This window comes from Cervus elaphus, chromosome 30, assembly GCF_910594005.1.
Source record: "Cervus elaphus chromosome 30, mCerEla1.1, whole genome shotgun sequence".
Taxonomy (NCBI): Eukaryota; Metazoa; Chordata; class Mammalia; order Artiodactyla; family Cervidae; genus Cervus; species Cervus elaphus.
The window spans coordinates 12,959,638-12,986,294 of record NC_057844.1 but is presented as its reverse complement, the minus strand read 5'-3'; the positions used below and the strand labels follow the sequence as shown (position 1 = coordinate 12,986,294).

General features: G+C 37.9%; 1 protein-coding gene across 1 annotated transcript in view; it reads left to right on the top strand.

Annotated features, from left to right (window-relative positions):
• VWA8 (von Willebrand factor A domain containing 8) overlaps positions 1-26,657 on the top strand; it is a 366,079-nt gene that overhangs the window by 74,853 nt on the left and 264,569 nt on the right. Inside the window, exons 13-14 of the mRNA XM_043892308.1 lie at positions 20,594-20,754; positions 22,942-23,055. Coding sequence (XP_043748243.1) covers positions 20,594-20,754; positions 22,942-23,055 — 275 coding nt within the window. The remainder of the gene's footprint in view (positions 1-20,593; positions 20,755-22,941; positions 23,056-26,657) is intronic.

The window sequence follows — 26,657 nt, the reverse complement described above, 5'->3', positions numbered from 1 at the left end:
AGTGAAAATACTTTTCTACCAAATAATGGGGAGAAAAAAACCCTGAATCATCAATATATTTATAAAAAAGTTAAATTTTATTATAAATATTTTATATTCTGTTTATAAGTCTAGGATAAATACAGGCATAATTTACCTTCCCAGCTGCCATTGCTTTGACATCAGACAGAGAAGACCTTTTGTGAAGATAATATTTCTTTTCTCTTTGACCCCACCCCCACTTATTAGTAGTATTATTTCTAAAATTGTACACATTATTGTTTTTCTTACATTAAAATAAAAACTCCCATTCTGATGAAAGCTGGAAAGAATTTTTGCCTCATCTATTTATTCCAGACAGTTCTGATTCTGTATCAGATTTCTATAGTCAGTTTATGGTGATTTGTACACTGCAGTGACAGATTATCCTATGAGCATATGCTTGAACTGTGAAGATTATAGTGACCTCATCCTACTGTCTATTACAAGAAGAACCAAACAAGGGAATACATATCTATTTGTCAATTTAGATCTCTCAACTACACTGAAAAGCTACCTAAAGAATCTTGCCGTTGAGAATGTTATTCTTACGTGAGAAAGAATTAGTTTAAGAGCCGAGAACAGATATTCTTATGTATTTTTGAAGAGTGCCAGTAAGTTCACAAGAGTTTTCTTTTAATTTTTTTTAACTTTCCTCTTGAATTTGTTGATTGATAAACAAAGGTAAGAAAATTATACTATTAAAGTTGATGGCAGACCATTCTATTACCCAATACTCCTCTGAGATATGAAGTCAGTCTTTTCTAGTTCCTGCCATGAGAGAAGGTCATTTAGTCATATCTTATTAATCTTCTATCTGAAAAACAGGGATGATGATATTCAAAAGGCACATAAGAGTCCCATAAAAATATTTTGCCCAACCTCAGCATATACACTGTCTACATTGTAGATGGCCTGCACGGATTGGGAAAACTGGTGCAGAGATAAAGAAACATCATATCTTCTGAAAATCCCTTTTCCAATTTTGCTCTTCTGCTCACTAATCTTTAGAGCAATGACTGGGAGAAAAAATTTGTTTTAGAAAGATATGAAGAAGTATAATATTGACAACATGTTTTGTAGGTGAGTTTGTCTGTCTGTCTCTCCATATGGCTCCTTTCCATGAACTGAATCAGAGCATATATCAGGCCCTATGTTGACACTGGCAGGTTTTGTAAACTTTTACTCAGTTGGTCTCTTGACAGAAACCAAGCCCCTGAGATTAAATATGACTTTCTGCTTGCAGTTTCATGTTTATTAGTAGTGTTCATTGATTTATTTGGAACAGAGGAATTAATTTAATAGAATTCAAGATTAGATTTTGGTTTTATAATAATATAGCCCATATTAATGCAAAATTTTCAGAAGTTTGACCCAACATAGAGAATTTAGTGGAAATAAGTAACTCAGCATCCATTTTCCTAGAAGATGTAGAGATTTCCCTGTTAATTGTACATGTATAAAGCTACACTTAATCTGTGGGTTTTGCCTTATTTTTAGACTTGACTATTTTTAGAACTGGATTTCATATGAAGAAAAGGAAAAACAGAGCCTTAGCACAGATTTGTGGCAGTACATAAAGTAAGTTTTATAATAGGTTATAAAAATCTTAAATCATTTGGCTCAAGTGTTAGGTCAGATTCTTTTAACTGGTTATTCTTTTTTTAGTGTTGAAGCTAGTGATTTCATAGTATTGAAGAAATACAGATTATTATTCTTTTCTTTCACAACCAGATAAGGGCATGCTTCCAGACGTCTTTTCACACCGATATAAACAGCACCAGATCTGTGATCTCTTTTTTTCTGTTTAAGTATTAGTTGGATTAAAAGCCAAGTCAACTCCGATCAAAAATTAAGGTCAAATAAGTTTAGGAGACTTAGAATGAACTGACTAAAATCACTGCCTAAAACATATTGAAGTCTTTAGGATCATTTTTGACCCCCAAATTTTTCTTTTCCTTCTAAACTCAAACAAAATCCTTTTCTTCATCTTCAGTCTAATTTATAGTCTCTCTTTCCTGTTTATCCACGTTACAGAGTAGACATATCTTAACTTTTATTCTCTCTCATTTGTTTTTACTGCCCTATGTCTTGGATTTATTTCCTTTCTTCTTGTCTTTGTCTTGAATTTGCAGTTTTTTCATGAAAATTCCAAGACTCTATATTAATTTAAGTGGTTTATATTGAACCTTGGAGGCTGACTTTCTATATGATTCTGTAGATCATTTTGTTTTCTTGATTTATTTTCTTACAATCTATCATTCTTTCTGTCTCCTGAGTATTTTTTCTTTGTCCCTCAAGAATAACCTTCATAAGGCTAAGAATTTACTTGAACTGAATTCTTCAAATTTATTTTATTGTAAAATGTATTTTAAAAATGTATGTCATCATGCAAATTCTACATCCTCTGAATTTTCAAATAGAAATTATAAACTAAGGGTAGTTGTCTTTTCATAGAGCCCGCCCTCAGTTTCTAATAGCCGTGTTTTATTCCATCATGGGTTATACCAGAGTTTACTCAACCTGTCTCCTGTATATGGACAATTGGGCTGTTTCCAGTATTTTGTAATTACAAACTAAGCTGCCATGAATAACCTTGTGCATATGTATTTTCATATTGTTGGAAGTGTATCTTCAGGATTAATTCCTAGAAGTGAAATTGTTAGGGCAATAGGTAAATACATGTGTGGTTTTGTTGTGTGTGTGTGTTAAATCGCACCAGTCGTGTCTGACTCTTTACGACCCTGTGGACTGTAGCCCGCCAGGCTCCACTGTCCATGGGGTTATCCAGGCAAGAATACTGGAGTGGGTTGCCACATGCTCCTTCAGGGGATCTTCCCAACGCAGCTGTCAAACCCATGTCTCTTATGTCTCTTGTGCTGGCAGGCGGGTTCTTTACCACTCGCACCACCTGGGAAGCTGGTGGTTTTATAGATATTGCCAAATTTTCCTCTGTAAGGATATACCATTTCGCATTCCTACCAACAATGCCAACAGAGAGGGCTGCCAGGCTCTTCAATGAAGTTTGCCAATTTGATAGTTAAAAATGCTATCTAACGAGTACTTTTAATTTGCATTTTTTTATATTAGGAAAAAAATTGAAAATCTTTCCTATTTTTAAGAGCCATTATTATATCTCTCCTTAGCAAATTATCTGTTCATTTCTTTTGCACATTTTTCTACTAAGTTTTTGATCTTTTTCCCCTTAATTTTTGTGTCTAATATTAGGCATATCTGCTTTTTATTTGTGGTCTATCTGCATATATTTCTCTCTCAGTCTGTGAGTTATACTTTGATTTTATTAATGAATAAGTTAGTTTTGCCTAGTATATTTTAAATGTTTTGTAATTAAATTTATTGATATTTTATTGCATCTAGATTTTGAGTCATGGCTAGAAGGATTTTTCCCTATCCCTAGGTTAAGGAGGAATTCACTCATGTCTCTTTCAGCTTCTAGGCTGACCTCTCTCCAGTTCTTGCATGTAACCCTTCATATTTTAGAAGCAGCAGGATAGCACTGGATATTTCTTTCATACCGCCCTCTCTCTCTCTCTCTGACCACAGCTGGGAAACATCCTCTAACTTTATGGAGTCAGATTATAAAGTTGGGCCCACATGGGTAACCCATAATAATCTCCCCATCTCAAGGTCATTAAGTGGATCATGTCTGCATAGTTCATTTTGCCATGTAAGGTTACATATCCACAGGTTCTGGGGATTAGGACATGGACATCTTTGGGGGGCACTATTCTGCCCATTACACTGACTGTAATGGAAGATCACACCACTGAGAACATTGCCATTGGTGGTATTTGAGTTACAAATGTAGTACACCTCTTTCAGTCCATGTAGTTTTCTTTTTTTTTTGTCCATATAGTTTTCATATTCATAGTGATTCAATATGTACTGCAAGCATCCAATTTCATGATACTTTTTTGGTGCGGTAGTGCCCATGTATTTGGTGAAGTGTGTATTACTTTTTAACAGGTTATTTTCCCTGTACTAAAATGTAGGCATTACCCTGAATTTTTATTTGAAATTATGTGTATAGGTATATTATATTACTTATGGAATTTTTCAAGGCTATAAAGCAAAAAGTACAAAACGTTGTTTATAAAATGGGGATGTTTATAAAATAGAGTGGATCTAACAGGATTGAGAACCCAGTGGGTTAAACCACAGCATAGTGCTTGGCATGAGAAAGATACGCAGTTGAATATGCACCATCTTAGAGGCTTGTTGTTGTTCAGTTGCTTAGTTGTATCTGACTGACTGCAACTCCACAGACTGCAGCATGCCAGGCTTCCCTGTCCTCCACTATCTCCCGGAGTTTGCTCACACGCATGTTCATTTAGTTGGTGATGCATCCAACCATCTTATCCTCTGTCACCCCCTTCTCCTTCTGCCCTCAGTCTTTCCCAGCATGAGGGTCTTGTCCAGTTCAGCTCTTCACATTAGGTGGCCAAAGTATTGACGCTTCAGCTTCAGTATCAATCATTCCAGTGAATATTCAGGGTTGATTTCCTTTAGGAACTTGGGAAATTTTAAAGTATTTTTAAGTAGAATGATTTTTGTTTTTAAGTATGTAAGGGATAGAGGTGATTATTCAAGCATTGTTGTCGTTCTCCCCATCAAAAACAGTTTAAGAGCTTCTCCTTGTATAGTGTTCTCTAATGCAGAATAGCAGTAGAATTATTTAGATCAGTTTCTGATTTTTGAGAGCTATTTAATTCTTATACCTTAAGGCAGGAGGCTGTTTTGAGACAAATTCATTTCTATTCTAGAATTACAATTTTCCATGTGTTTTCTATGTTTTTTAAAAATAAAGTTTTGTGACAATGTAATAATCTCTTTTTGCAACCTCTTTGAAGCGTTTCATTTACTAAAATTTATAATTACTCTAAAATAGGCCAGTAAAGTGGAATTTCCTGACTTTGAAAATTAAGGATGAGAAAGGTTAAGTGCCAGAGTTTATACCTCAAGCAAAGCTTATACAACAGGAACTAGCTTATTAATTTTCAAGTCATTTTCTTGACTACCAGATTGTACATCTTTAAAAACAAAAGTAACAGACCATGAAGCTCACTCTGAGACGGGAGGGCGCTGGGTTGCGGCCCTGAGTAGCATCTGTTTTATCTGGAGTGCTTTCCTTCGTTAGGTGGGTTTGCTGTGGAATGGTGCTGTCCTCGTCACATCAGTTTGTTTCTCAGGACGGGTCTGTTTTCTACTTGCCGGCTTTTTAAAAACAGTAGAACGGAGGAGTTACCAAGAATCAGTGGTTGGTTTCAACTAATAGAAGTTCATCTCAAGAGTGTATTATTTTTATAATCGAAACTTTGTAAAACGTATCTTAGACTCTCACTTTGATGGAGAAATCATTTCAAAAACTGAGTGTGGTGACACTTGTAGTAATGTATGTTAAGTTTGCAACTAGAACTAATTGGAGTGTTTATGTGATAGCATATAACTGCAAAGTTATATATTGAAAAGGCAAGCTATTTGCTTGTTTAACTGGATAACGTTTTAAACTTAATACGTTCTAAAAATGCAAAGTGTGTCTTAAAGTTTAACTGTGCAGTATATGTTAATAAAGGTTCATCTTACTGTATTTGCATACATTTGCCATTTAAAAGGCCATAAGTTTTACATTCGCTTTTTTTAAAAAAAGTATCCAAACATGATATTCAGATCTTTTATAATTTTGAAAGTATGTACTGAACTCCTTATTTAATTGAAACAGTGTACATTTTAAGTAATGAACAACATCTTTTGTGTTGTCTTAACAAATTTAGTTATCATGAGGTATTTATTAGATTTATAAAAACACTCTAAGAGGCCTTTGGGCATGTGTATAAAAATAAACATTACAGTAAAACCAAATCCATTAACCCAAGGAAGAAAACAAAAGTAACCAGAGAATCCTACCAAATAAGGAATTCCATCCTGAAAGGTATTTCATTTACCATCCTTGGTGATCCCAAAACATAGGATCCATAAACTTGAAGAGGGAAAGAATTTCAAATTTGAGGATTCTCTGTGGAATAGCTCCAAACTTAAGGACACAGTGTGATGAAGTCCCATTACTGTTGGTAAGAACAAATTGTTATGCTTGACCGTCTCTATCAGTTAGGACATTTGTTCTAAATATACTTTACAGTAATCTTGATTAGGGGTCTTAGGGCAATCTTTTAGGGGTCCTCAGGATTAAAGATTGCCCTGATAGAGACGGTCAAGCATAACAGTTTGTTCTTACCAACAGTGCTGGAACTTCATCACACTGTGTCCTTAAGTTTAGAGCTATTCCACTGAGTAAGGAATAAGAGTTAAGAGTAAGGATTTGCTAAAGGTTAGTTAGTAAGAGTAAGGATTTGCTAAAAGTTAGTAGGATTAATGGGCTTCCCTTGTGGCTCAGCTGGTAAAGAATCTGCCTGAATTGAGGGAGAGCAGGGTTTGATCCCTGGGTTGGGAAGATCCTCTGGAGAAGGGAAAGGCTACCCACTCCAGTATTCTGGCCTGGAGAAGTCCATGGGTCACAAAAAGTCGGACATGACTGAACGACTTTCACTTCAGTAGAATTAATAATGAAGTTAATATTTATATTCTTATGGGAAACATGTCAAGAAAGAAAAGAAGGACTTTGATTTTGACAATTACAAATTTCTATAAGCACTTTTGTTGTTGTTCAGTCGCTAGGTCATGTCCGACTGTTTGAGACCCCATGGACTGCAGCACACAGGGCTTCCCTGTTGTTCACTATCTCCTGGAGTTTGCTCAAACTCACGTCCAATAAATCAGTGATGATATGTAACCATCTCATCCTCTGCCGCTCCCTTCTCCTCCTGCCCTCAATCTTTCCCAGCATCAGGGTCTTTTCCAGTGAGTCAGCTCTTCACGTCAGGTGGCCAAAATATTGGAGCTTCAGCTTCATCATCAATCCTTTCATTGAATATTCAGGGTTGATTTCCTTTAGGATTGACTGGTTTGATTTCCTTGTTGTCCAAGGAACTCTCAAGAGTCTTCTCCAGCACCCCAATTTGAAAGCATATGTTTTGTAAACATATTTTTATTTTTGGAAACAAAAAGTAAATACATACTTCTCAGCTTTATCATCTAGTTGCCTTTTATGATCCCTAAGTGCTTTGTTTTTCTGTTTTCCCCTTTTATTAAAAAAACTCCAGTTATTCAGGATCCAACCCACTTTCTGAATATATTGAATTTTATTGCTGGTTTGCAAACCAGTGTTATAGAAGAAACAGCTTTCTGAGGTGTTTCAACTGAAAAGCATTTGGCAGAACAAGAGAGACAGTCAAAAAGAACAGCAAAGAGAAAGGCGATTTTAACAGAGTTCAACTAGTGCCTCTGGGTACTGAGTTGAGGCAGCTTGGGATCTGAGCTGATAAAAGCTGGGAAAATCCTGATTTTATACTCTGTTGACTACTGTTGAGAAATTAACAACCTGAAGACCGGCCTCAGCCAGCCCAGCTCCTGGGATGCTTCCTGTTCGTTTCCTGTGGCTCCTTGGAGCTCCCCCAGATTTAGGCAGCTGCTGGCTGCAGCCTCTGTGCTGCTGAGGAGCGGTGCCTAGCATACCCTCATGTAGTGGGGAAGGTGGACAGGGCTGCCCTGATGCCTTCAGCAGCCTGCTTCCTTAATCTTAGCAAACCTTCTTCTCTGCTGCTTCAAGAAGGGGACTCCACATTTATCCTGAGTGATGCTCCCTGAATCTATTAACTCTTCCCTATGTCCCACATAGTGACAGGTGTTTGCAGTATCTCCCCTGGGGGAGCAATTCAGAGACATCAGTTTTAGTTTGTGAAGACGGTTCCAAAAAGGACACATTAAACCAATCAAAAGAGTTATTTAGTATTTTAGCCATTAAACACTTTTTAGCTTTCTCCCCATCCACCATGCACCCCGCACCCAATCTCCAGTCTAACATCATTTGCTTTTTACAAAATCCACTCTAGCTACAGACATCACCAGTAGCTCTAACCCATCCTCCCTGGACTCATGTTTAGAATTTGCTGGAAAATGCATCTGGCATATGAAATTTTACTTTATAGAGTTTTTAAGAACCCATCAATTATGTCATTTGAATGTTAACAGACACTTATTCCTCTCTCTCACACACAAATTCACTCTTGGATACCATTAATATTCTACAGTCAAAGCAGATTTCACTTATACAATACAGAATTATCAACTACAGTCACCATGTTTTATATTATATCCTGAGATTCTAATTCATCTTACACCTTAAAGTCTGTACCCTTTTACCAACCTCTTCTTATTTCCCTTGACTTCCCTGGTGGCTCAGATGGTAAAGAATCCACCTACAATGCAGGAGTCCCAAGTTCAATCCCTGGGTCAGGAAGATCCCCAGGAGTAAGCAAATGGCAACCCGTTCCAATATTCTTGCCTGGAGAATTCCAAGGACAGAGGAGCCTGGCAGGCTACAGTCTATTCGGTCGCAAAGAGTCAGACACAACTGAGTGACTTTCACTCACTCACTCCCTCTTTCTTATTTCCCTCACCTCTCAGTCCCTGACAACCATTTTCATTTCTATGGGTGTGACTTTTATTTATTTATTTTTAATTTAAGGATAATTGCTTTACAGTATTGCATTGGTTTCTACCAAACATCAACATGAGGTTCCACTTGTAAATGATATAAATGATACCATAGCAAATACCATAAAGTATTTGGCTTTGTCTTTCTGACTTACCTCACTTAGCGTGACACCCTCAAAGTCTATCCATGTTGTTGCAGATGGGAGAAATTCCATCTTTTTTATGGCTGAGTAATACTTGTGTGTGTGTGAACCATAATTTCTTATGGTTATTTCTTATCAGTGTTTTGTCAGTGAACACTCCTGGCTATTGTGAATAATGCTGTAATGAACATGGGTGTGCAGATGTCTCAGTATTCTGTTTTTATTTTCTTTGGATATATACCCAGAAGTGGGATTTCTAGATCATATGGTAGCTCTATTTTTAATTTTTTGATGAACCTGCATACTGTTGTCCATAGAGGCTGCAAAAATTTGCATTCCCACCAGCAGTGCACTATGGTTCCCTTTTCTCCACCTCCTCACCAGCATTTGTCATCTCTTGTGTTTGTTTTGTTTTTGATAATGGCCATTCTTACAGGTATGAGATGGTATCTCATTGTGGTTTTGATTTGTATTTCCGTGATGATGAGTAATGATGACACCTTTTCATGTATCTGTTATCTATTTCTATGTCTTCTCTGGAAAAATATGTGATCAATTCCTCTGCCCATTTTTTAATCAGATTTTTTTTTTTTGCTATGAGTTATATGAGTTCTTTGTTTACTTTAGATATTAACCTTTATCAGTTATATGATTTGCAAATATCTTTTTCCATTCAGTAGTTTGCCTTTTCATTGTGTTGGTGGTTTCTTGGCTGTGCAGACATTTTTTTTTTTTTAATCTGATGTTGTCCCACTTGTTTATTTTGGCTTTTATTGCTGTTGCTTTTGGTGTGCAATCCAAAAATTATCACCAAGACCAATGTCAAGGAGCATACCACCTATATTTTCATCTAGGAGTTTTATGGTTTCAAGTCTTAACATTCAAGTCTTTAATCCATTTTGAAGTAATTTTTATGTATAGTATACATAGGGTTCAGTTTCATTCTTTTGCATGTAGCTACACATTTTTTTTGGATACTATTTATTAACACCATTATTTAAAAAAAATGTTTGACAGTGCTGGGTCTTAGTTGAGACATTCATGATCCTTTAATTGTGGCATGTGGAATCTAGTTCCCTCACCAGGGACCAAACCCAGGCCCCATGCTTTGGGAGAGTGGAATCTGAGCCCATGGGCTACCGGGGAAGCCCCTTGGCACCATTAATGAATATGTATTTTTGGCTCCTGTATCATGAACTTGTTCACCATGTATGTGTGGGTTTACTTCTGGGCTCTCTGTTCTGTCAATCTATCTGTCAGTTTCTATGGCAATGCCATACAGTTTTGGTTATATAGCTTTGTAATATACTTTGAAATTAGAAAGTGTGGTGTTTCCAACTTTGTTCTTCTTTCTCAAGATTTATGTAGCTACATTACAGGGTCTTTGATGGTTCCATACAGATTTTAGAATTGTTTATTCTATGTCTGTGAAAAATGCCAGCTTTGAATCTGTAGATTTCTTTGGATTGTATGGACATTTTAACTATGTTAATTCTTTTATTCCTTGAGTGCGGATTATCTTTCCACTTATTTCTGTCTTCAGTTTTTTTCTTCAGTGTGATATAGTTTTCAGTTATGTTAGTTGAACATTTATAGATATTTATTTTTAAGTTTATCTTATTTTTGGTGAGAATATTTAAGTTCTGTTCTCTTTTGTACATGGTAAATATTTGTAGCTATTTAATTAGAATATGTTACAAGTCATAATCCATCCTTTAAATTATAAGAATGAAAATGAGGTCATGCCATTTCTCTTCTTAGAATCTGTCAGTGACTTCCCATTATACTTAAAATAAGAACCCCTAGTCTTAGCTTATAAGCCCTCCACCAATGCTTTTCAACCTTAGCTGTCTATTAGAACCACCCAAGAAACTTCAAAAACTTTTCAGTGTCCAGCCCCCACCTTTAGAGAATATGAAGTCATTGGTTTGAGGTGGGACTCATATGTATGCATTTTTACAAAAGTTACTCAGTGATTCTGACAGGGAGCCAGGATTGATAGACACTGCCCTACCTGATCTGTCCCATGCCTGCATCTCCAGCTAGCTTTCCCTGGGCTGGACCATCTCCTGGTTGTGTTTATGTTAGCCTCACTGGCTACTTTCAGTCCCTTAAATCCATTTAGCTTCTTTCTGCTTCAGAACTTTTGCACAGGATGTTGCCTCACCCTGGAATACTACTCTTCCCTTGATCTTCACTTGGCCTTTTTTCATTCAAATAGAAACTTGAGTATACTTACTGAAAGCATCTTTGACCCATGGAGCTATTTGCTTATCACATTACCCAACATTTTCTATGTACTACTGACCAGTATGTGAGATATATATACATACCTTTCTTGTATTATTTTTTTTTAATCTCCTCCCTCCCTCTCTCCTTTTTTTCTCAGCCTCTGTTCCTTTTCCTTGGTCTATTTTGTTCTTTCTCCTCTGAATGTAAGATCCATGTTTATCTTTTTCATTACTGTATCATCAGCACCTGGAACTGTGGCTTATATGTACTAGGCAATCAGTGTATGAAGGAGTGCATAAATAAATTTTGAAAAATTTGCATTGTTTTTAAAGGGCCACCTCAAATCTGACCTTTGTCAAAGTTTTCTTTACCAATTTTTTATTTGTTTCCATATGTACTTTTTCTTTAAATTCTAAGACTAGAATTTCTTTTGTCATACAGTATTTTTTGTATTTATTTATTTTTAATTGAATCATTGCTATACAATATTGTGTTGATTCCTGCTGCTACATCAGCATGAATCAGCCATAGGTATATACATGTCCTGTCCCTCTTGAACCTCCCTCCACCTCCCATCCCATTCCACCCCTCAGGTTGTCACATAGCACCAGGCTGAGCTCCATGTACCGTAAGGCAATTTCTCACTAGCTACCTATGTTACACATGGTAATGTACATATGTCAGTCATGTGTGCATGCTAAGTCACTTCAGTTGTGTCCGACTCTTTGTAATCCTGTGGACTGTAGCCCACCAGGCTCCTCTGTCCATGGGATTCTCCAGGCAAGAATACTAGAGTGGGTTGCCATGCCCTCCTCCAGGGGATCTTCCCCATCAAGGGATTGCACCCACGTCTCTTATGTCTCCTGCATTGGCAGGTGAGTTCTTTACCACTAGCACCACCTGGGAAGCCCATGTTTCAGTCCTTCAGTTCAGTCAGTTCAGTTGCTCAGTTGTGTCCGACTCTTTGTGACTCCATGGACTGCAGCACACCAGGCCGCCCTGTCCATCACCAACTCTCGGAGCTTACTCAAACTCATGTCCATTGAGTCAGTGATGCCATCCAACCATCTCATCCTGTCATCGCCTTCTTCTTCCGCCTTCAATCTTTCCCAGCATCAGGGTCTTTTCCAATGAGTCAGTTCTTCACATCAGATGGCCAGAGTATTGGAGCTTCAGCTTCAGCATCAGTCCTTCCAAAGAATATTCAGCACTGATCTCCTTTAGGAAGGACTGGTTGGATCTCCTTGCAGTCCAAGGGACTCTCAAGAGTCTTCTCCAACACCACAGTTCAAAAGCATCAATTCTTCGGCTCTCAGCTTTCTTTATAGTCCAACTCTCGTATCCATTCATGACCACTGGAAAAGCCATAGTTTTGACTAGATGGACCTTTGTTGGCAAAGTAATGTCTGTGCTTTTTAATATGCTGTCTAGGTGGGTCTAACTTTTCTTCAAAGGAGCAAACATCTTTTAATTTCATGGCTGCAGTCACCATCTGTAGTGATTTTGGAGCCCCCCAAAATAAAATCTCTCACTGTTTCCATCGTTTCCCCATCTATTTCCCATGAAGTGATGGGACCAGATGCCATGATCTTCGTTTTCTGAATGTTGAGTTTTAAGCCAACTTTTTCACTCTCCTCTTTCACTTTCATCAAGAGGCTCTTTAGTTCTTCTTCACTTTCTGCCATAAGGGTGGTGTCATCTGCATATCTGAGGTTATTGATATTTCTCCCGGCAACCTTGATTCCAGCTTATGCTTCATCCAGCCCAGCATTTCTCATGATGTACTCTGCTTATAAGTTAAATAAGCAGGGTGACAATATACAGCCTTGACGTACTCCTTTTCCTATTTGGAACCAGTCTGTTGTTCCATGTCCAGTTCTAACTCTTGCTCCTGACCTGCATATAGATTTCTCAGAAGGCAGATAAGGTGGTCTGGTATTCCCATTTCTTTAAGAATTTCCCACAGTTTGGTGTGATCCACACAGTGTGATTGTATGATTTAGTGCTGTTATTATACTTTTATTAGTGTCCTGAACTGTTAACCTAGATTTATTATTAGATTTAAATTTTTATGTATTAGGATTTCATTCTTTTGACTGATTCAGATTCAGCTGTTATTTATTAGATACCCACTAGGTGCCAGACATTATCTCATTTAATTCTAAAGATGTTTTTACTCACTGCCCCCATTTATCATAAGTCACAGAATTGGGATAAAACCCAACTTTCCTCATACCTGACCCATCCTTTCTGTGTGCTTTCCATGCTGGCTGACTAGAAGGAATTCAAGTGCTGTTGAGTGAGGCCAAATGCCATTAACTGCTCCATGGGTCTTTCCTGAATACTGAACAGGTTATTAGCACTTACCGCATCTTTGATTTTATACTTTATTTGTTACTATTATAAGGCCAATATTCTTTAAACTCGAATAGATTGCTACGTTCCCACTTGTCAAACATTTGTGATAAAGTGCAGCAAAGTTTGCAGTACTATTTGAATAAAATGTGGTTCTTTAGTTTGTGTGTCTTAGGAGTTTGCTCCATGATATCTCTGCGTTTTGCCTTCCTTTTTGAAACTGTCCTTTATTCTCTTTTGTATATCTGGTTTTTAGCATTTTTATGTATTTGTTTGTGGCTGTGCTGCACACAGGTTTTCTCTAGTTGTGGCGAGTGGGGGCTACTCCTCACCTTGGTGCACGGGATTCTCATTATAGTGGCTTCTCTTGCTGTGGAGCATGGGCTTAGAGTGCGGCTCAGTAGTTGGCACATGGACTTAGTTTCTGAGGCATGTGGAGTCTTCCCGGACCAGGGGCCAGGCCCACATGTCCCTTGCAGGCAGATTGTTAACTACTGGACCACCAGGGAAGTCCTCATATACTTAGTTGTCTGTGAACATTTCTGAACAAGCTTCATTAACTTGGTTTACTTTTAAAAAATTATTATCCTTAGGTTGTTTATGGACAATAGGATCTATTCTGGCTGCCTAAAACTGAGAGCAGTTTATTACAGAGTATTAGGTAGCTTGCAGAATGTCTGGGAGAGAGAGGGTGCAGTGTTTAGGTTTCAGCCAGTTAGGAATGACAGAGCTGGGAGAACTTCGGCTGTAACCGTTCTAGAAGAGGGGGTTTCCTTGTGCTGGCTGACACTTCGTTCTCACCAGCAGGCTTTTTGGTTCCCAGTTTTGTGTATGGGAGAGTGCTTGGTGGAACCTGGGTCATGTATTGAACTCTAGCTGCAAAGGCATCTAAGAAGTGATGTTTTTGCTTTTCTAGCCTCTGTACTATAGCAAGGCTACCAGAAAGGATTTGGTTGGGTAAACTCACATAGTCCGTATTACATTTTTTGCACCTACTCTGACCTTATTGTATATTTTATTGTGTGACTTTATTAAGATGTCCTTTTGGTGGGTTGCTTGTGAGATACTGGGTTTGACTTCTAGTTAGCCCCAAGCAGATGAATTTTGTTCTGTGTTCATAGTATAAATCTTTAACTAGAGTGGATCATCTTGCAGTCGATCCCACTGGTTACAGTAAAGAGCTGTAAATGATTCAAAATCAGCTTCTTCCATCGATAGAGTAACTGAAAACAATCATGGCAGTCTTGTGATGCCATCGTTATATACATAAAGGAAGCATTTATTATACTGGTGACAGGTTAAAAATAGTTCCTTTAAAAGAACCTGAGGGAGAGTTTATAAATAATTTTACAATATATGTAAAACAAGAGGCCTTTTTGTTTGAGATGAAACATAAATGACACAGGAATGTTGGCAGCATGCCTTCCATTTTGTTCACTGAGTATGCTTAGACTGTAAATAATGGCTTCATTTCTACTTTGGGACCTAAAAATTATTAACATTCTGTGTGTATGCAGTATTTATGCAGTATTCTGACTCTTAATTGTTATGGACATAATTAATCCCTTATTGCAAAGTTGTTGATTTATAGCAGTTAGTTTTGGTGTATTCCTTTATTCCCTTAAATCCCAGATTTTCTTAGTGTTTATACCACTGGCAGGATATTTTCTGGCATGGTAAGTTTTGTTCAGATAAGTAGAACTTATTTGAAGTAGGCCTGGAAAGACTACAAAATTCCAGCAAATTTCTTTTGAAAAAAAAAAAAAAAAATCACTAATACTTACTTCCCCCAGTCAAAAAAAATTAAATGCCAATGGTTTATGTTTTTAACTCAGGTATAAGAAAATGAATAATATTCACCTAGAGATATAATTAATCTTAACTATAGCTAAAGCAGTTTCATCTCAATCGTTTATATACATGTTTAAAGATATCTTTAAACAACAACAGAGACTAGCCGCTTTAGGGGTCTCTTCAGGGAGCAGTAACATCAGTAGTTACTAATTCTTGTCGAAGAAGTTGATTGAGAAAACACTTGTGGAGGGTAGCCCGAATGCTGTGCAGTAGGTACATTCCTTTATTAGCACTACACTGTATATATGAGTTGATTAATCCAGACTGGCTTTCTATGGAATTTCTTTTACTTTAATTTGTTGCTGTATTTGTTGTAATAATATTCTTGGGGGCAACCTGGCTCCTTTGCTTATTTAAAGTTGTGTGTCCTTGATTGGGTAAAATGAAGGCCATAATTTTACCTATCCTTTAAGATTATAAGGAGGACGTGAGTTAATTTATGTGAATTACTCTTGCCTAGTAAAACCCTCCATAAGTATTAGCTGCTATAATTATTGTTACTTCTATTTTTAACTCCTTAACACACTATTCTTTATATGATAGACCATGAAACAAATTTTTCTTAATCTCATTATCAAGAACTGTAGTTCCTCTTTTTTGGTGTCAATGCTGTAGAATTAAAGCTTATTAATATATAACTTTTTTTAAATGTCAATTTTTTTTGTGTTAGAAATTACATTAGATTCACATTTTAGATTCTTCTTATAGTATATGTTTTATGGGTCATCTTTACCTTTCTTGGTTTCATCTTCTCTTGTTTAGTTTTCTTTAAGAATTTGTTTTAAATTTTATAATGTATTATACATATTTTTGGAAGCCAGCTTGCTTCTGAAAGTCTTTGGGGTTCATAAATATGGTAGAAAGGTGTATTTTTTAAGCTAGTTGAGGTCATAGTTTGTATATACTTCAATATCATAATTTTGCTATAATCATTGACACTTTCTGCCAGAAAAATTATATATGCTTTAATAATATAAAATTTTACTTTCTTATCAAACATTCATATTTAGAGAGGTAGCTGAAATTTCTTTATTCACTAAAAATTTAGTATATTCATTTGTTCTTCTGAATGATACTATACCTTGGAAAACAAATTCTAATCTTATTCTAGTCACTGATCATACAACCACTTTTTGCAGTTATTTATCAAACTACCTACCTATATTCAGGTTTCCCAAGGGAATCTCAGAAAAATTAATGCCTGGCATTCAAAGGTCCTAAAAGCATTTACAGTTGCTTTAGGGTTCAAGTCTACATTCTGGTACATTTTGTGCTGTTATGCTTCTTCTCATTGTAATAGGATATTTTTATTTTTAGTAGGGTTTCTCTATTGCAAATCAAAAGAGCAAAATTCATAGTGACACAGAATCTTAAGACATATATAGATGTTTTCCAGGGATCTGAATGAAGGGGTGAGGTGTTTAAGGTTAGACAATAGTGTTCTAAAGGAACTAGTTTTCATGTCCTGTTATTTTTAAATTTTTAAGGAAACACAGAAAGAGGAAATGGTTTGGCCTCTTATGATATCATTAGTGCTATTTTTATTCTCTTAAGTTCAAAGGTTTTAAGAATAAGAAAAATATATGCAAAAATTGGGACATTCGTTGTTGTTGATTTTTATTAGTGTGCTTGCAAAATGCTCATATGGAATAAGCATATTTTTTGAAATTTTGTTTTTGCACTTGCTTTATGGATATGTGCACAAGCAGAATATGTAAGCTTTATGATATGTGTGTAAGCAAGAAGAATAAGGAAATGACATATTTTCTAACAATTCCATGTTGCCATATGTTTTAAAATAAATAAAGATATTAAAACAGCTTCATGATACTAAGCCCAAAAGCTGTAGACAGAAACACTTGAAAAAGCTGTTACTCTGTTTTAAAAATTAACTTAATATTGAGATCATGTTACTGACCCATTTCAGAGTGTTCTGAAAAAATTCTGTTCATTAATCTTGATTAGGTTCACTTCTGTGAAAATTTAGTTTTACTTTACAGTGGAAAATAATTCACAATTGAAAATAATTTCTTATTATAACTAATATTATGGAAAGTAGGGGAAATTATCTTTTTAAGAAAAAGCTGGAATTCTATCTTTTCTCTCAATCCTCTCTTTCTCTAGGATCTTAATTATGAAAACCAACTACTTTTATTAAAGAGAATACTTTTTTCCCCCTTTAGAGGTTTTTTTTTTAAAATTTCAGTACACAGATACATTAGAAATGAAGAATGGCTCTTTTTCTCATAATAGCATGCAGAGACTCGACAGGATAAAACTGGGCTGAGCTCGTCTTTTAAGAAATGCCAGGTGTTTTCTGCTGTCTACTCCTCTGAAGATTGAAGAAAGGGAGAATTTTTCTGGTCTGCTGTTGTGGTTGGCCTTAGTAACTGAACTTTGTGGATCTGTTACTGCTTGTTGTATAGCAGCAAGTCATTAATTTCAGTTTACTTCAGTCAGTAAAAGGCTGGCAGCTGCTAGGTTAGAAAAAGGAGCCCTATGTACTGGTTGTCTTTCTCATGATCTTTATTAGTAAATGTTTACTTGTTTGAATGAGGCAAGTATTGTAGACATTGTATGAATTAGCAAAATATGAATCATTCATGACTACAAAGTGAAGTTGTGCTTTTTTGTATCTCACACAGAACAGTGATAAAGATGCGTTGGTGTGAGAGTGAGGAATTTTCTGTCAAAATTAAAAAAAAAAAAAAGAGTTACCAGTTGCTAGTCTCAGTTCCACTGGAGTCTAAACCTCTAATGCCAGTCACATCCCTCATCTCCTCTTCCTGGGCCCACACAAGAGACTCAGGAGTGAGGTCAGCATACCCTCTGTTTTCAGTATGAAGCTGAGATTTTTCACAATTAATCCCCAACCATTTCTTTAACCATATGGTATCAGTGGGATACCTTCTTCACATTACCTTCTCTCGGAATACTTATGAGCATGCATGCTCAGTCACTGCAGTCGTGTCTGACTTTCTATGACCCCATGGACTGTAGCCCTTCATGCTCCTCTCTCTATGGAATTCTCCAGGCCAGAACACTGGAGTGGGTTGCCATGCCCTCCTCCAGGGGCTGTTCACCACCCAGGGATCGAACCTGCTTCTCTTAGCATCTCCTGCTTTGGCAGGCAAGTTCTTTTCCACTAGTGTCACCTGGGAAGCCCCAGAGAAGGCCGCTTATTGCCTGTAGAAATGCCTAAAGGAAATTGGGCTTCCCTGGTGGCTCAGACGGTAAAGAATCTGCCCAGACTGTGGGAGACCTGAGTTCAATCCCTGGGTTGGGAAGATCCCCTGGGGGAGGGCATAGCAGCCCACTCCAGTATTCTTGCCTGGAGAATTCCACGGACAAAGGAGCCTAGCGGGCTACACAGTCCATGGGACTTGCAAAAGTCCTAGCGGACACACAGCACAAAGAAAATAAAGCCCATTCTTTCCTTTTTTCCTTCATTTTCCCCCACCTTTTAATTTATATTCTTTTGTTATACATTTTATATGTTGTGCTGTACTTAGTTGCTCAGTCGTGTCTGACTGTTTGGAAAGGAAATGGTTCTCTTTTGCTGCTTCTTCCCATATCTAGAATCACACTATTACAGTCATTGGTTTTATAGAACTATATATTTGATCAATCATATCAAGGCTCCTAATATCATTAATTTTATCTGAGGCTTAGTCACAGATTTGGCCATGCAAGAAGCAATAATCTCGTAAAATAGAGTGTAAGAAATATAGCTAGTAACATGAATGCGGTCATTACATTAGTAAGTATTTAAGCCAAGAACTTCTATTAGGTGTGGCCCAGTATCTCCTTAGTCTGTTTTGCACCAATCACTGTCTTTAAGGAAAATTATATCTTGGCTTTGTACCTAAATACACCAGAGACGTCTGTACATACAAGGTGAGTAGTGGGTCATTGGAACCCCTTAGAGGATTTAGAAGGGAATGCTATCTTCTGAGAAGTTACATGGATGGTCCCAGAAGAAGGAAAGTTGATCGTTATGACTGAATAGGCCTTTCTGCCATTAGGGAAGTCTGGTTAATGCATAAAGTGGTTGCAGAATGCTCACTAGAGGGGAGGGAGGAGACCCAAACCGGGAGAGAAAAAGTTTATGTTTAAGTTTTTCTTTTTTTGCCTAAAAAAATGTGAATTTTTATTTTATCAGCTTGAATATTATTGTTCCTCAAGTGTTGTTGATTCCATATAAGCTGATTTATACTTTCTAAGTCAGTACTTTTTGATAATGAGGAAATTGATGGTCAAGACATTTCAATCTAGATTTCAATACAGATTTTTTTGCTGTTATGCATAGAAACAAATTCATTCATTTTCTGTCATCTTGAAACTAGAGTTGGGTATCAAAGAATTTATAAAAGCTTTTAAATTTTTGAATAAGATTGACTGTAAATGTTTAGCTTTGTTTGATATAAGTGACACAGAACTTATCTGAAGCCGATAATAGAAAGGGCTTCCATGGTGGCCCAGATGGTAAAGAATCAGCTAGCAATGCAGGAGACCTGGATTCAATCCCTGAGCTGGGAAGATCCCCTGGAGAAGGGAATGGCTACCCACTTCAGTATTCTTGCCTGGAGAATCCCTTGGACAGAGGAGCCTGGAGGGTTTCAGTCCATGCGGTCACAAAGAGTCGGACACGACTGTGCACACACAATAACAGAAAAGAAACTGTTACCTTCAGTGTTAACACATGTAAGAAGAAAATGTTCATATTATCACACCCAAATTATTTTATAGAACGTAGATATTTTATGCCACTGCTATTAATAGTTTGCTTAGACCAGACACGCTGTTTTAACACTAGCACATTGTGTTTGCTTGGAAGCGCTGTGCTATTGTTTGTCAGTTCCTGTTCCTCCTCTGATGACTCTTCTCCTCAATTTCCTCCATTTCCAAGTCTCTTTAAATGTGAGTCGCTGAGGTGATTCCTAGCATGGCTTTTCAGGAAAACTCAACTGCCAAAAAATGCACATCATTAATAAAGCATCTCCTCCCAGTGAGTTTGTATGGCCTCTGATTCTTAAAAAGGAAGTCATACCTTTTGGCCCTTTCACAAGTAAAGCTGATTGAGTAAAATTCCATTGAAGTTCTGTAGAAGTTAAATGCCATCATCTGTGTAAGTACCAAGTGAACATTTCAAAAGAAGAGGAGAATTCTAAATAAAAAAGAGGAAAAAAAGAAAAAAAGCCCTCACTATATTATGTGGATGAGTAATAGGAAAAAAATTCAAATAACCAAGAAAAGATTCTGAATATCTTTCTCTTTGATGGATTGGAGAAGATGACTTCCCAGTTGTTGTATGGAATATTATGTTCAGAGAGAGGTAACTCTAAGGCTAAATAAGCTATCGTCCATGTCTTAAAAATTAATTCTGTATTTTCTCTGGTGGGTGTTGGGACCGGTTTCAGGATATGACAGCACGTGATCTGCTGCAGCAGAGGTACACGCTTCCAAATGGAGACACTGCCTGGCGGTCCTCACCCCTTGTAAACGCTGCTCTGGAAGGAAAGCTGGTTCTACTGGATGGCATTCACAGAGTCAATGCGGGGACACTTGCCGTGTTACAGAGGTCGGTTCTGAGTCACAGGAGCACACCACGGAAACAGTGGACGTGGAGCTTTCTCAGCCTTCTGCTCTAAACTGGATTATGTAATTCTCCAGGAACTTACACTTCTATATCCAAGTGTAACAGCAGATGTGTTTATTGTTGGTAACCCAGTAGAATAGAACTTCGAGTAATGAACATTTTGGGAAAAGCCAGTGCCATAGCAAAATTCTCTGTGTAGGAGCTGAAAAAGGCAAATTTTTCAGTAGTAGTTTTGAGACTTTATATATATGTTGATTGATCTATGCAATAAGTCACACAGTTGAAGTTTCTATAGTATGTCAGAGTCAAAGCTTCACTGTTTACAAACTCCTTTTTCAGTCCTAGATCTACCTTATTGGTTGATACATTCTTGGAATTTGTTTTTGAGAGAGAAAATATAGTTCCTTATGTAAAATGTATAATGGCTCTTTGATTATATTTTATATAGGGTAAAGTTCACTTTGTGTTTACAGACTTGAACATTTGTGTCAACTGTGTTTCTTATTTCAGCTTAGGTGGGGCAAATATCCACCCATTCATAGTTAACTTCTCTTTAATGTTGAGACTTCGTGTGTAACTTTCATGGAAAATAGTCCCATCTTGTGTCACTTTGGGAGATTAATGATACTATTTTAGTTTGTTTGTTTGTTACATCTTGATTCTATCACTTGTTTTTAACTTTTAACTCTAAATTTTAACTTACTGGGAAATTTCAAATAAGTGGAATAATCCAGTTCCCCAACTAAGTAGTCAAAGTTTTTTTTTTTGTCCTTGATGAGATGCAGGTACCGAGTATAATTAAAGATTCTAAAAACACTGTTAATCCTGACTCAGCTTGAGAACGTTTAAAAGTCATAACCACAACCTTCCAGTGATTTATAATAAACATTCCATATATTTACAGTTTTTCCCTCTTCTAAACAGACAAATGCAAACACAAATGAAATAGTGCCTGCTGCCTCCTTTTATTAGCTCTTTCTTGCCCATGTGGCCAAGTAGTCGTAACAGCAACAGCAGCTACCATTGAGTTCTTAATCTGTGCAAGGCCTTGTGTTAAGCCAGGGTTTCTCAGAGTCTCAACTATGAAATCTCCTTATGGGAGGGAGGCTTAGAAATGACTGATGACTGGGCTCCACCTCCTCAAATTCTGATATAATTGATCCAGGGTGAGACCTGAACATTGGCATTTTTAACCTCCTCCCAGTAGATTCTAATGTGCAGCTAAGATTGAGAACAACTATGTTCAGCATCTGCCTTACATTAGTTATTTAATTCTCACAGCAATACTGTGAGGTTGGTGTTACTGCCCTAATTTTATACAAGGTAAAATTTTAGACAGGTGGGACTGTCCTCTGCCCCTCAGTCACTCAGCGGGTAGGCGCAGGGCTGGGACTCGCGCCCACGCCGGAGCAGGAGTCTGTGGGGCAGTCCTGTCCCCCCAGTCACTCAGCGGGTAGGCGCAGGGCTGGGACTCGCGCCCACGCCGGAGCGACCCCACTGCCCACGTTGCTGACCCTGCGGTGTGCAGTCCCCCTCCCCTCAGTGTTCTCTGAGCGGGAGTCTGTGGGGCAGTTGCACAGTGGACATCAGGAAACCTCAGTGGCTGGTGTAGGATCTAGAACAGCACTCTTTAACCTCTGCAGCATCTGGAAGACGCTATTTGTACTGTGAATGGCTAGGTTCCATCATAGCCGGTATCTGAAATAGCACTAGTTATTTCCTTGTAAAGATTTTAGATATTCTAAATCCTGTCATTGCAAAGATAGAACTATTTTGATAATACTATGCCTTAAAGTGTTACCTTAGACTCAAGGGAGTATGTGTCAGTTGCCTCATTCATTAATATTTACCTTGTGGTTATCCTGAATCACTCATTCAGCTGTTGCTTTTCATTTCCCTCCTCCGTCCCTTTTCCAGCTCCTTCTCCTCCTCATCCTCCCTGTTCACATCTAGTAACTGTGACTGCTGCCCTCCAATACAGAAACCAACTGTTTTTGCCAAGTATAACGGCACTAGCCAACTTAAAATATCAAAAACTGCATTTAACAAAATAGTTAGACTCAATTGTCAGTAATAATAAAAATGACTAAAATATTAACTAACTGATTGTACTTCTAATAGCTTCAACATTTAAACTGATTCGTTTCCTGGCCTTCTCCTGTCCATTAGGCTGATCCATGATCGGGAGCTAAGCCTCTATGATGGCTCTAGGCTGCTGAGAGAAGACAGGTATATGCGCTTGAAGGAGGAGCTGCAAATGTCTGATGAGCAGCTACAGCAGAGGTAATTGGGGGTACACTACTTTTATTCTTATTATCAAGTGCACGTGTTTAAAAATTATTCTTCTAAACCTAGGCTCAAGTCAAGATCACTTTGAACGGCTTAATAATTTGGTGTCCTAGACAAGATCTTATTTGCATACTTTTTAAGACTTGAGTTTGCTCTCCAAGATGTACTCTGTAGGGCTTCCCTGGTGGCTCAGACAGTAAAGAATCTGCCTGCAATGCAGGAGACCCAGGTTTGATTCCTGCGTCGGGAAGATCCCCTGGAGAAGGAAACGGCAACCCACTCCAGTATTATTGCCTGGATAATCTCATGTGCAGAGGAGCCTGGTAGGGTCGTCGCAAAGAGTTGAACATGACTTAGCAACTAACACATGTACTCTGTACTTTCAGCCTACTTTTATGTAAGTGTTTAAACATTTTATGAGAGCATTAGCTTTAAGAGGATAATCCCTCTTCTGTTGTCCAAGCAGTTCAATTTTGGTCTTAAATTTTGTTATCATTTCGGAAAAAAACAAAAAGCCCCTCACCGTTAACTGTGCCTACCCTCCAAGAAAGTGATCAGTTATTTCTGAGGTTCGTCACCTGTTGCAGGAGTGCCCTTTGTGTCTTATTTAAGCATTTCTTCCAGAACTGCGGCAACCAAATTCAGTGTATTGGATTCTGGATTAGGAAATCAAACGAAAATAGCTATGAAAGATATTTTGGGATGACTGAGAAAGTTTACACGTTATTGAATTAATGTCAGTTTTCTTAGGTTTCATAATGGTATTGTGTTTATGAAGGTGTTAACCTAAAACAAATAGACCTCCAGTTGTTTCTCCAACAAAAATGGGTTTATGTAAGGGGTCTCTAACCATGGGGAGCTACATGCAGGTCCTTATGCAACAAGAAGAAGAGGAAGGACTCATCTAAAAGGGAAAAAGAAAGTCTGAAGAGCTATAATGAACAGAGTCCATTGGTGGAATTGAGGGTCGGAAATGCAGTGTCTTTTCATCCTATTCCTAGCAGCCTAAAAGTCTCTCACTGGCTGAGCTCTTGCCAGGCACGAAAAGGAAGGTCGTCTTCCTGCTGACCCTGCTATTGTCTGTCACAGCGCGTGAGAGCTCCCCCTTCTGGCTTCCTGACTTCCTAACTGAGCTTTCTGTTTATTGATTTTTTACAAAGAATATTTCTATTCCTAGGAGCCGTATTCTGAAATATTTAAGGGATAACGTAAAAAGATGCCTTCAACTTACTTCCAAACGTTTCAGGGTAAAAAAAAGATATGATGAATGGACTCAAATGTACCACATAGAAACAATGAGCAAGGGAGAGCAAGAACACAAAGTGGTAAAATCTTAACAATTGTGAAGGATATTTGGGTGTTCACATTCTGTTCTTTCAAATCTCCTATGGGTTTGAAAATTTTTTTTAATTTATTTTTTAATTGGAGGAAAATTGCTTTCCAATATTGTGTTGGTTTCTGCTGTACAACAGTGTGAATCAGCCATGAAGAAGAAGTGAAGTGAAGTCGCTCAGTCGTGTCCGACTCTTTGCAACCCCATGGACTGTAGCCTACCACGCTCCTCCTTCCGTGGGATTTTCCAGGCAAGAGTACTGGAGTGGGTTGCCATTGCCTGCTCCAGAGGATCTTCCCAACCCAGGGACTGAGCCCGGGTCTCCCGCATTGTAGGCAGAAGCTTTACCATCCGGGCCACCAGGGAAGTCTGAATCAGCCATAATGACACACGTATCCCCTCCCTTTTGAGCCTCCCTCCCACTCAACCCCATCCCACCCATCTAGGTCGTCACAGAGCACCAGACTGGGCTCCCTGTATTATATAGCAACTTCTCACCAGCCATCTATTTTACACATGATAGTGTGTATATATTGATGCTACTTTCTCCTTTTGTCCCATTCTCTCCTTGCCCCACTGTGTCCACCAGTTCACCTGTACATCTGCATCTCCATTCCTTCCCTGCAAATAGGTTCATCAATACCATTTTTCTAGATTTCATGTATGTGCATTAATACATGATGTTTGTTTCTGTCTTTCTGACTTCAATCTATGTAATAGGCTCTAGGTTCATCCACCTCACTAGAACTGACTCAAGTTTGTTCTTTTTTATGGCTGAGTAATATTCCACTGTGTGTATGTACCACATCTTCTTTATCCATTCATCTGTAGATGGGCATCTAAGGTTGTTTCCATTCTTAGCTATTGTAAATAGTGCTGCAGTCAACAATGGGGTACATGTGTCTTTTAGAATTGTGGCTGTCTCAGGGTATGTGCCCAGTAGTGGGGTGCCGGGTCACATGGTAGATTTACTCCTAGTTTTTAAAGGAATCTTCATACCGTTCTCCATAGTGGCTGTATCAGTGTACATTCTCAACAGTGGTGTAGAGGGTTTCCTTTTGTCCACATCCTTACCAGCATTTATTGTTTGTAGATGAGATTGGCTGTCCCCACTGATCGTGAGGGGCAGCCTGCTCCCCACTATACCAGGGTTCATGCCTAGCTCCCTAAAATCTTCAAATTAAGAAGTTTCAAAGAAAATATTTCTTTCAGCTGCACACTATGCTTTCCTTTAGAAGATATCTGGCAATTATAAGTAATTTTCTGCCTCATTGCATTTCCATGGATATCATCACGTAATTAGAGATTATTATTAGTACTTTGGGGAATTTCCAGCCACTTAATTGAATCTTACTTGATTGAAGCCACTCCTTCCCCTAAAGGACTTGCTGCCATATTTAAAACAATGAAATCCAGCAAATGGTAATTATGTGTGTTTCTTACTGTGTTTATGTTTTATCCTTGGAATTTTTTCATAGAGAAAAAATATTTAATCTTATTATCTCTGTAAAAATTCGCTTGATTACACAGCTATTGCCTATCATCAGATCCTTCTAGCCCAGTAAGTGGTTTGGTCGAGTGTTTAGGGAGGCAAATTATAAAGAGCCCTCTCATATCATACCTTGAGCTTATGACATTCAACTACTGTACCTTATTTGCATGTGACTCACCTGTCAGGGAACGGTTGCATTTTCAGGGAGATGAATCAGAGCAGGTGGGCAACAGCTCCCAGCAGGACTGCCCATTGTGTTTCCCTCAGGACTTGAGGAGCATTGTCTTCTCACCAAATGTCCAGGAAATGGCAGCCCTTTTCGATGAAAGGAACCCAAGTTCTCCCTTATGGTCACAAGCAGTTTTACAAATGAAAACATTCTCAGGAATGAAGTGGCCCCAGGCTTCACATTCAGGATTTGACTCAGATTGGTTGGTAGTGTTTTTTCCCCAAAGAGTCCTGTCTTCATCACTCTTGATTTTCATCATTCCCATGAATGAAACCAGGCTCAGTTCTGTCTCCAGAAGTCACTCTGAGACCGGCGGAGACAGATCATAGCACTGCTTATTTCCTTCACTGATTTAAAAAATTTTTGTTTTTTAAAAAAATTATTGTTAAATATGCATAAAACTTGAGCCAGACAGTTTTTCAAAGCTTTTATGGAAAAATACCAGTCCTCTGTTATGTGTCCTGGGACACTTTCCTGTTGCCTATTCCTCAGAGACCACCACTTTCAACTCAGCTGTTTCTTTTGATATTTACCTCCATATC